The sequence below is a fragment of the Schistocerca gregaria genome, chromosome 2 (assembly GCF_023897955.1).
Source record: "Schistocerca gregaria isolate iqSchGreg1 chromosome 2, iqSchGreg1.2, whole genome shotgun sequence".
Lineage (NCBI taxonomy): Eukaryota > Metazoa > Arthropoda > Insecta > Orthoptera > Acrididae > Schistocerca > Schistocerca gregaria.
Genome location: NC_064921.1, coordinates 61,147,517 through 61,159,509, shown reverse-complemented (window position 1 = coordinate 61,159,509; position 11,993 = coordinate 61,147,517). Strand labels below are relative to the sequence as shown.

The 11,993-nt window shown below is 38.3% G+C and overlaps 1 protein-coding gene across 1 annotated transcript in view; it reads left to right on the top strand.

Annotated features, from left to right (window-relative positions):
* Positions 1-10,354: 10,354 nt before the first annotated feature.
* Positions 10,355-11,993, top strand: part of LOC126336316 (thiamin pyrophosphokinase 1-like) — a 48,531-nt gene continuing 46,892 nt past the window's right edge. The window contains exon 1 of the mRNA XM_049999877.1: positions 10,355-11,436. Coding sequence (XP_049855834.1) covers positions 11,286-11,436 — 151 coding nt within the window. The 5' untranslated portion in view covers positions 10,355-11,285. The remainder of the gene's footprint in view (positions 11,437-11,993) is intronic.

Genomic DNA, 11,993 nt, shown 5'->3' with positions numbered 1-11,993 from the left:
GGGTAGTTGACTTACACCTTCTAGAGCACGTTGGGTGGCGCGGGATACATGCGGACGTGCATTGTCCTGTTGGAACAGCAAGTTCCCTTGCCGGTCTAGGAATGGTAGAACGATGGGTTCGATGACGGTTTGGATGTACCGTGCACTATTCAGTGTCCCCTTGACGATCACCAGAGGTGTACGGCCAGTGTAGGAGATCGCTCTCCACACCATGATGCCGGGTGTTGGCCCTGTGTGCCTCGGTCGTATGCAGTCCTGATTGTGGCGCTCACCTGCACGACGCCAAACACGCATACGGCCATCATTGGCACCAAGACAGAAGCGACTCTCATCGCTAAAGACGACACGTCTCCATTCGTCCCTCCATTCACGCCTGTCGCGACACCACTGGAGGAGGGCTGCACGATGTTGGGGCGTGAGCGGAAGACGGCCTAACAGTGTGTGGGACCGTAGCCCAGCTTCATGGAGACGGTTGCGAATGGTTCTCGCCGATACCCCAGGAGCAACAGTGTCCCTAATTTGCTGGGAAGTGGCGGTGCGGTCCCCTACGGCACTGCATAGGATCCTACGGTCTTGGCGTGCATCCGTGCGTCGCTGCGGTCTGGTCCCAGGTCGACGGGCACGTGCACCTTCCGCCGACCACTGGCGACAACATCGATGTACTGTGGAGACCTCAAGCCCCACGTGTTGAGCAATTCGGCGGTACGTCCACCCGGCCTCCCGCATGCCCACTATACGCCCTCGCTCAAAGTCCGTCAACTGCACATACGGTTCACGTTCACGCTGTCGCGGCATGCTACCAGTGTTAAAGACTGCGATGGAGCTCCGTATGCGACGGCAAACTGGCTGACACTTACGGCGGCGGTGCACAAATGCTGCGCAGCTAGCGCCATTCGACGGCCAACACCGCGGTTCCTGGTGTGTCCGCTGTGCCGTGCATGTGATCATTGCTTGTACAGCCCTCTCGCAGTGTCCGGAGCAAGTATGGTGAGTCTGACACACTGGTGTCAATGTGTTCTTTTTTCCATTTCCAGGAGTGTAAATTTTTAAATTTCAATTTATGAATTATTGTAGCAAGGGATGTTTAAATATCAGACATTTGCTACCAAAATAAAATTTTGTTAATAGATTTTTAGTGCAGGGAGGGTTAATACACAATTATCAAAATGGAGCATAACATTGAATACACAGATTCTGACAAGGATAGTGTTATATATAACGGAAATTACGAATGTGTGTTACAGAATGTCACAGTACTTGCATAAAACGTAGACAATAATGAAAATTTGTTACGAAATATGTTTGATAGGATGAATGGAGCTACGTTAGAGCCTTTGATGGGGGCTGACAAGTTAATATTAGAAGAGACGGCTATCATACACTCTGTGCGATGGTCAAAGGTCACTGACCTACTGAAAGACACATTAAGCAAACTGTGTAAACTCTACACAATCCAAACTGAGCTGAATAATGAACAAATTGACCTCACTACCTCAAAATCCGGACATGATGAGTTGAAAGCAGAATTATTACACTGCAAGAAAGTAATGCTGCACAAAACTCCAAAGTTAACGAAATAAATACTCGACTCACTGGTCAGGTCACAGGTTTACACTCACAGATTAAAACACTTTGTGATCAAAGGGTTAATCAACTGTAAAAAATGAAACTTTGTTTAAATATGAAGATCAGCAAAAGTTCCTTGTATCTGTTGAGAAGTTGTGATCTAATGATGATACATCCAGCACATAAGCAGTTAGAATTGCTGAGGTGCATGCTTCCGTAAAAACATGTGATACAGAGCTGAAGGTAGATACATACCTTAGCAAGTGCTTTCACAGACAGTTTTCAATTAGCAACCAACAGCAACTATAGACAAGTTAATAAAGATCTCCACACTTGGCTGGAGGAAAGGGATAACGTTTTCAATGGTTGTTTACAACAAAATTTGGGTACCATTGTCAATGATATAGCCAAATAAGTTTTGAAGACTGATACACATATTGCACATTTTCCATCACAAGCCAACGTACACATACAGTCATGTGTTTACATACCTAATGAGCATGTGAAAGATACGAATCGTAATCCATATGCAAGTGAACAGAATGGTTATGATTCAACGCTAATTGTAGATTAGATATTCTTGTAAGCCCATTCAGCAACAAGTGTATGAACATGTATTGCCATCAATAGTAATAATACAAATAACATACCGTCTCCAATGTATATGGGAAACAAGCATATTTTAAATCAGGGGGCAGAAACATATTATCAATAATATTACCGGATGTAAGTTTATTAAAATACATGCAATTCCAAGTCTTCATCCATGTAAGGGCGAACAGTGCATCCAATTGTTTTTCTCGAAACTTTTAGAAATAATTTCCCTATTGATGGGCAGATAGGCAAAAGATCTGTCATCGGATTCAAGCAAGGTGAAGCAGCCCCATGGGCCTGTAACATTGCCATTCTTTGTACATAGTATTAACAATTCTGAACAAATTCTGGTCATCTTCGGTTCAGGAGATGCTTCGAAAAATGGTGTTCGAACCAGAACAGTTCAATTCATGGCAAGCTAATGTTCGTCGTTACTTTGAAAAGTTACATGACACATGACACATGACACATTACTGGGATGATACCGTGTCTTCACGAGACATAATCCATGTATTAAAACACGGTTACTGTTCCACACAAGGAAAAAGTTAATAATGGTACCAGATCATGATGTAGAATAGTTTCTTTCGGTCTTGCATTCACTTGACATTACTAATGAAGACGTGCAGAGTACACGGAATAACAGTTACGACACGCCTCAGCAAAAGTGCATACACTGCAGGTTAGCCAACCTAATCCACATACACACAGAATAATGTCATGTGCATGAGACAGCAAAACATGCAGCTATATTTGAATGCATACAGTAATAACAACGGCACACATTCAAGTGGAGGCAATCCAAACAAAAAACGAGCAGGCAGTATCAATAACAACAACCATCTATGTGGAAATAAACACAATAAGATGCAAAGCTCACTGTATCAAAACAATCTGCAATCACAATATTACAGTAAGAATTATGGACAAAGTGATTTTTCATGCTTTAATAACCAGCAAAGTCCTTGGGAACCACCACTAAGTGTTACACAGCGAAATAGTAATTTAATGAATCATGGTCAAACGAGCAGCAATAAAAAGAAAATCAAAACAGGACACCATACACTCCAAGACGAAAAAACGGTGACTGGAAATATTGTGCAGGTCGCAAGTGAAGTGCTGTGATTTTTATCTTAATTTTATTGTAACTTTATGTGAATGTAATGACACACATACATAGACACATAGTAAAAAAAATCACTATACACACTTGATATGTTGCTATGTCAACCTACATTACCGATATATTTTATTTTTATATAAACTCTTAGATGTTAACCACTATTCTTTTTTTATAAAGCACACACAGTAAACATTGTATTTTACTTGCTCCTCACCTTTCAGTATGAAGTCACTCCAACAATCACACATTCGACAAACAACAAGGTCACAACTCATCCCCAAGTGGTAAATGACCCATGCTTGGGGTACAATGATACAGTAACAGACACATTTGACTCATCAAATGAAAAACAGTACACAAACACAAGTATAACTTGCGATGTAAGCAAACAACACATAATGTTACTTAGTACAATCACAATGCAAGTTAAACAAACGAGCTACTTGAGTAGTAAAGAGATCATTCCAGCAACGACTAAAGGTTTTGTAGATGGTATAACGACGAGTTTTATCATTCATATGGGAACGGCGATAATCGACATATCTCACAATTTTTATAATCAGTGGTTGTATTAGGATCGATAGCTCGATTTCCAGTTTGAAAATGCCGAATCCTGGTTGTAACTGGATGCAAATCAAATAGGGTAAGTAAGCAAATATTTGTGACTATGGAAGTAGGAAATAGTACAACAGTATGGCCTTCCTCTGTTGTAGAAAACCTGGTCTTAAATTGCCTGATTGACATAGATTTAATAAGAGAGAGAGACAGTACAATTGACTTCTCAGAAAGTAAATGTTTTAAGAAGCACAATGGGACTCAGATCGACATTAGTCTAGATAAGCAGATTTGCGCGAAATGACATTAAGTACTTGCTACAAATAATCAGTTGTGAAGGCATTAGATCAGATTATAGTAAACTGGATGCAATTAAGAATTTTCCTTACCCATGTACCAGAAAAAATTAAAATCTTTTATTGGTTTAGCCTCATTTTTAGGCACTTTGTTCTAATTATTCAACAGCAAACACTTGCTGGCACTTTTACAAAAGAATCATTCTTCCGTTTGAATGGAACAATATACATGAGATTTTAACAGAATAAAGGAAGCATTGGTAACCTCAAATATTTTGAGTCATCCTGATCTTAATGCAGAATTTTGTATTGCAAGCGATGCATCATGCGCAGAGCTTGCATCATGTCTTTTTCAAGTGTAGGAACTGGGGTAACCAAGAGGTGCAAATGTACCTATTCAACCACTGAATTAGAAACCTACAGAATTATTTGGGCTGTTAAGAAATTTAACTATTATACTTTTTAAAGATATGTGAAGGTATACACTGATTATCAGCAAATGACATGCAAACTCGTACATCCACGATTATCAGAATGGGCAACAACATTGCTGAACTACTCGTTCGAAATAGTATACATGAAAGGTAAAGACAACCTAATTACAGACACATTGTCAACTCCACCTCAGGGACTATCTTATGATGTAGATGATCTGGAACATATGAATGATTATCGCAACGTTTGATGCAGGACGAACACTATCGTTAGTATTATTTAGACTTGTGTAGGCATATGTCAACACTGCAGAAGATTGTCAGTAGGTGGAATAAAGTAAGATCAACAATAGCAAACAACCCTGACCATCCTATTGGAAAGCATTATAAACTATATGAGGACATCTTACTCTACTGTAGATGTTCAGACAGTAATAATAGTGCATCTGTATTCCACAAGAATCAGAAGCAAATCTAAGCTAGCATACACATTTTACTTGGGAACACTACAGCATAAAGAAATGTCTGCAGAAACTGAACACTTACTGCTATTTCACAAACATGTGGAGGTAAATTCACAAACTTATCAAAACATGTACTATTTGTCAAAAGGCAAAGCCTGAGAGTCTAGGTTGTAAAGTAGAATTGTATTCAATTATTACCAGTTAACCTAAAGAAATTGTAGCGACAGACATAAGTGGACCATATCCTAAAAGTAGAGGCAGTGTCAAGTACATATAGTCTCTGTTTGACCTTTTCTCAAAATATGTGAAATTATATGCCATGAAATGCGCGACAGCCAATACAATGAGTAGATAGAGATCATATATCTAGCGTTGGCAAACCTGCCGCCATCCTTTCCGACAATACAATATGTTACACAGGTTACAAATAGGGAGAGTTTTTGAAAAATAAAATCATCCGAATTATCCTAATCTCAAGATTTAGCCCTCAATCTAATCTATGTGAAAGGATATTCAAGGAACTAAAGCGTTTTATGCGAAATTACATATTGTGGAATCATTTTAAGTGGGTGAACTATTTGTCTCTTTTGAGGATGTTTACAATAATTTGCCAATATATAACTCCAATTATACACCTATAGAAATTATGCTACATGTAGAGGAATCAAAGTGATCCCCTTCTGCAGATTTCTGGATAACTGGAATCCTATGACAACAAGGTACGAGATGTATTAATTACCCTAGCAAATAAAGCCAGAATCAAAAAACACGAATTTGACAATACTGTAAAACGAACTCTGTAATTTACAAAAGACATGCAGGTACCTTTGCGTGTTCACCCAAAATCTTGTGCATTGAAGCGATGTAACGATAAGTGGGCGCTTCTTTATGAAGATACATATATTCTGATGTCGTCAGTCATACGACCACACCGCCGCCTAAGAAATCGATCCGCCAGATGCGATTATCTCGATAAACGGAACAGAAGACGGCTGTGCTAGTCAAAGAGTAAACAGCCAGTTGCAGTACTGCTAGGCCACTGCTAGGCCACTTCATATGTAGCAGGAGTGTAGTGCAGTTGTTCCAGTCTACAGTTCGTAGCCACGCTCACAGGTCAGCCAGTGCCGATGTTAGTCAGTCATCGTCTGCAGCTCAGTCATAGCTGCCATAAAGTCTTTGTAGCCCAGTACCAAGTTAGTCTTCAAATTCACTGGATTGGACATTCAAGATTATGAGAGATTAATTCGTCACTGCAAGATTTGTGACTTGTAAATTATGTCATTCTACAGACTCTTAGTCTAGTCGCCTCTTCTATAATTGTCAAGTAACAGATCATGGGCTACAACAAAGCTAAGTAATAAATACTTTCTTATTTTGTACTCCTACTAATTATTTGTGTTTTCCTGTTGTAGCTATCAAGCAGTTTTGGCATAGCAGAACCCACGTTTCCACGTCCTTGGCTACCTCTCATTTTCTATCTAATGTTGATGAACTCCGTTACAGTGGAAGATCAAGAGCCATCACATATATCATTGCTTGAAGGCCACATACTTGGTCGTATTTGTTACAAAATCCTAGAACAAATAAAATAGTTGGATTATACCATTATAGAGATTTGTGTAAGTTTCATATAAAAGCATGAACAAAGTCATTAAGAGAGAAGTAGGTAAGTGGATCAAAAACCATGCATGTAAAGCACAATGCTATGTCTACAGCTTACAAATATACAAAATCGTCTAAGATAATTTATTTCAAGTCAGCAGCTAGACAGAAAGAAGAGATGGAGAGAAAGAAAAACTTTATTCTTATTTAAGTGATCTCTATATGATAAATGATTTATTTAATTTATTAAGCTGCATAATTAAGGTTATGCCAATCATTCTGGAAATTTCTATGGAACAGTAGTGACACAAGACTGAGCATGTATGAACCTCACACAAACAGAAATCATTTCTGGAAAAGAACTACGTTTCAAAACACAGAATGAAACCACATATTTTCAGAATATAATGGAAAATATCAAAGTAAACAGACAAATGATGTATATGAACGATATCATTACACAACATTGGAAAACATATTAGGGTCCAATGACATCAAGTGCTATATGTTGTAGCTAGATTTAGATCAATTTTAATTCTTACTTTGACTGTAGTATTTGATTCACAGATATACCCTTGAGCTCGTGTGTTGCTGTGGAGCTTGTGCTGGGCCTCATCTTTTCTTTCAAGTTTCAGTAGTAATTCAACAAATTCTATGGTGACATAAAAGAAACATAGAATACCTGCATAAAGTAATGTATAGTAGAATGTTTAGAATGACAGAAGTACTTAAACTGAAAACTTTTAAAAGAACAAAGGAAATCATATAGATGACGACAGGAATGCTCTAAGGCACCATAAACTGTGGTAAATTCAGACATTGAAGTTGAACGTAGTGTTCAGTGAAACATGTGTAAGGCTACAGCAAGTAGCAAACACAAAATAAATAAGTGAATACTACAGGCGTGAGAAGTAGGGTGGAATTTGTAGGGCGAAATGTTCTCAGAAACGCGACGACAATGCACGGGGCAAGTACAGCATCCAAAACAGTGGTTGATGCAGAAATTCTATGGCTCTGCCACACAGGTCCGCAACAGATGTGTGTGTGGTGGTACTTGCTCCCAAACACCAAGACAACCAGATGGATATTGCTGAGAGCAGATGTTATCCTGCAAAACGAGAGCATTGTAAAAAGAAAAAAAATTACATGTAAAGCATGAAATGGACATGGATTATCAGAAAAGACTCTTTTAACAATGATGTCGAATATGCAGATAACTTCAGAAACATTAACCTTAGAACGATTTTAAGTTTGCCTGGGCACTTTGCAAACATGGCAATTATACTATCTGTTTTATATTTACCTAGTTATTTTTATGTTAAATGTATGATTTCCTCTTCTATTGATAATCTTGATGTAACAAGCCACACATATGGCTAAGTATTAAACCTTTTCACACTGTACTGTGGAAAAACAGGTATACAGAAAGTTACAGTGCATATCAGAGACTGTTGAAATATGATCATTGATTGACGTCAGCTGTGACGCATTCTACTCGCACTGAGACTATAACAATACACCAAGAAGCGTGGCGAGAGAGCCTAAATTTGATTATTCATATAGATGTAAAAGAGAACTGGCATATGTATGTTTTTGAAGAATATTGTAAACAAACCTTAAAAGTAAATAGTTCGACTGTAGTTTGATACTCAGCAGGGGGCAGTATAATAGATGTTTTGAGGGAAACGAAACATTCTGTATAAAATAAATAAACTGAGTAGCAGTAAAAAATTAATTTCTGTATATATGTGCATATATATGTATATATATGCATATGTGATAGGTGTAAGAGATAATATCTCAGATAATTTTTATTTCTAAAACAAAAGACAAAAACACTCAATTGTTCAAAATGGTTCAAATGGCTCTGAGCACTATGGGACTTAACTTCTGATGTCATCAGTCCCCTAGAACTTAGAACTACTTAAACCTAACTAACCTAAGGACATCACACACATCCATGCCTGAGGCAGGAGTCCAATCTGCAACTGTAGCAGTTCCACGGTTCCAGACTGCAGCACCTAGAACTGCTTTGCCACTCCAGCTGGACACTCAATTGTTATTCTTCTGCTCTGTCTGTTAGAGTTTTGAGAGGAACATCTTAGCATAATCTACCAGACCCTGTACAATTATTTAGTTGATAAAGTAAGTTATCAAAAATAATGTTGTTTTTATTTAAAATGATGGTATATTGGACCTAACTGCTTCTGACAAAAACAATTCGTATTTTTGTAGTAATATTGCCCAGCAATCAGCATGAAGATAAGAGACAAAAGATAAATGCTGTTAACTAACATTTTAATAGTGGTCTTGTATTATGTGTCCTTTCAGACCAGCAACCTGTGTCTTTTAAATATCAAAGACTGATGGTTCCTTGTCTGGCGACCACCAGTTACAAAATAACGTTTTGACTATTTTAATTACAAGAGCCATTATTCCTTTGAGGCTTTACAAAAATCACTAAAAAGAAAGTCACCATAAAAGTCAAGCAAAGTTACATTAATGTTAAAACTCAAATTCTCTTTGAGAAACTGCAGCTCAAATCTATAAAACGAATGTTTATCTCATTTCATGAATAAGCTAGCCTCTATAATCCAGTGCAAATGTTTGTCCAAGAGTCATACCTGCTTCAAAATTTTTCCCTTCAAGACTTATAGATTTTCTTTACATCTTGCATTTGGCTTTTGATAGTTCATGTGTGTTATTTGTACTGGGGTTACCTAGTGAAACCACATAAATTTTAACCACAGATGCTTGCAAAATTGTTTCACACACAATTCAGAGAGCTACTTAATAATAAATAGGTCTACCACATATACATTTTGAAATAAACGACCCGTGTGGGATTAGGCGAGTGGTCTGAGGCGTTGTAGTCATGGACAGTGCGGCTGGTACTGGCGGAGGTTCGAGTCCTCGCTCGGGCATGGGTGTGTGTGTGTGTGTGTGTGTGTGTGCGTATGTCCTTAGGATAATTTAGGTTAAGTAGTGTGTAAGCTTAGGGACTGATGACCTTAGCAGTTAAGTCCCATAAGATTTCACACACATTTTAACATTTTTTTAAAAATTAAACTACTTGCACTGTCTGAAGTTTCATTGCATTTCTTTATCTGTTGTTGTTGTGGTCTTCAGTCCAGAGACTGGTTTGATGCAGTTCTCCATGCTACTCTATCCTGTGCAAGCTTCTTCATCTTCCAGTACCTATAGCAACCTGTATCCCTCTGAATCTGCTTAGTGTATTCATCTCTTGATCTCCTTATGATGTTTATCCTCCATGCTGCCCTCCAATACTAAACTGGTGATCCCTTGATGTCTTAGAACATGTCCTCCCAACCGATTCCTTCTTCCAGTCAAGTTGTGCCACAAATTTCTCTTCTTCCCACTTCTATTCAATACTTCCTCATTAGTTGTGGTCTGCCCATCTAATCTTCAGCATTCTTCTGTTTCTTTATCTAACACTATAAATGTTTGACAATGTGACAAATTCCACCTACTAATCAATCTGATTCTATCAACAGTACTTTTTTCACGTCACGTTGCAGCAATGTTGCAATCCATTTCATTGTAAAATATTAAATATGAAACCGTTATCTATAAAAATCAACTTTATAAATCTAGAAGAGGGCAAGTAATTCAGTACACTCATGTCGTACCATTCAGACTGCTGTCTCACTGCTTCAGTTAATCCGTCGTCATGTATAACAAATTTTAACAAAATACATTACAAAACGAAACAACTGATAGCAGCTAACAAACAACAAACAACTGATATCAACCAGAAAAGCCACGAAGAAACGAAATGTGGAGAACTGTCCATGGCCGCGTATTGGGAGGAAATGAGCTCGTGGGTCACATAATCAGCAACGGATCGACATTGTCAACCGTAAGAACTTTCCTCCAGAGAAAACCACACGATGCCGTGACGTGACGAGACGACCAATGTGGATGCCGCCATTTGAAATGCATTGCGGAATAGTTTGACGGAACGGGACATGATGTGACGTGACGGCTAGTGTGAACTGGTCTTTATCCAGATTTTATTCTCTGGTCAGGAGTTTATCCTTGTTCGTCCAATGCGTTCCCCGCACTATTCCGAGAATAGCGCTTAAGCGGTTGCTAACCGGAGATTGTACAGACCTGCACAGTCCAAAATTTTTGACTGTGTTAATGTCTTCCTCAGCCTTGCTGTAGAATAGCCACCCAAATGCAAATTGCAAGAGACATTATAAAAGTTCCATTCATTGGACATACAGAGAGATGGTTACGAAGACTATTTCTGAAAGAAATTTGTATCTGCCTGGAGAGCAGTAAGGATTTTCATCGGCGCTCCATTGGCAGCCCTGCGTACACAAACCATTGATCATAAATGCGGTCTTTCAAGAGCATGATAGCTTAATGTGACTTGCGTAGCCGGCGTGTGGTTTGTAGCGTTTAGTTCTGAAAAAGTGTTTTTCTTGTTGTCAACTTAATCTGAAGCTATGATGAGTATTCGTGTCATATGGTGCATCAGTGTTTCATGACAACAAAACGCAACTGCTGTAAAGAAATTATTCTGAGATACCAGATGACCCAGAAAACCCAAGTTTTTCTTTTTTGATTTGATCATAAAATATACAATGTGTGAATCAAGTAGCAGCTCAAACAACAGTGTAACATGAATGTGACTGACTTGGAACACAGTGTGCATCGATGGGATACATTGAAAATATTGACACCAGACGGAAGTAAATTTAGCTATGTTGTTATGATTTTAAATCAGCCTATAAGACACAGTCGTGCAGCTATGCTCTCTCTGTGGCAGAACGGTAAGCAAAAATATTTTAAATGATATTTAGAGAAGGTTGACATATCAGTTTAGGTCATACTATTTTATTTAAACAAATTATTACAGTATGATATTTCAAGGCCACAAATCTGGATCGCACGGGAAATAATGTGAAGCACCGTAAAATGTTTCTAGTTAAGACAAAATAATTTTACATCTTTGAAGGCATAGAAAAGGGGACATGTATCGTACAAAAAAGTTAGTTATGGTAGCAGGTCATACTCTTTCATTTATTGATAAGACAACGAAGTGCTGTAATTCTGAGATAAGGTTGAAAGTAAAGCAGCAGCTTTTCAGTTTCCTCCAACTGGCCCTTCATTGTAGCCCCTCCACTGTTTATATAACCGTATGTAGTGTTGTTCACTTTTTTTTTCTCCCAGGAATGTGGATCCAAACTTTTATGTAAACATCTTATAGCTTTCTTATACACACTGCTATTCTTAGTTTCTGCACTGTTACTTTCTTCAAATTTCCTTATAATACTGAAAGTGATAATATTTTCTGTAAGGTTGTATTTGCTAACACACGGCTTATTGC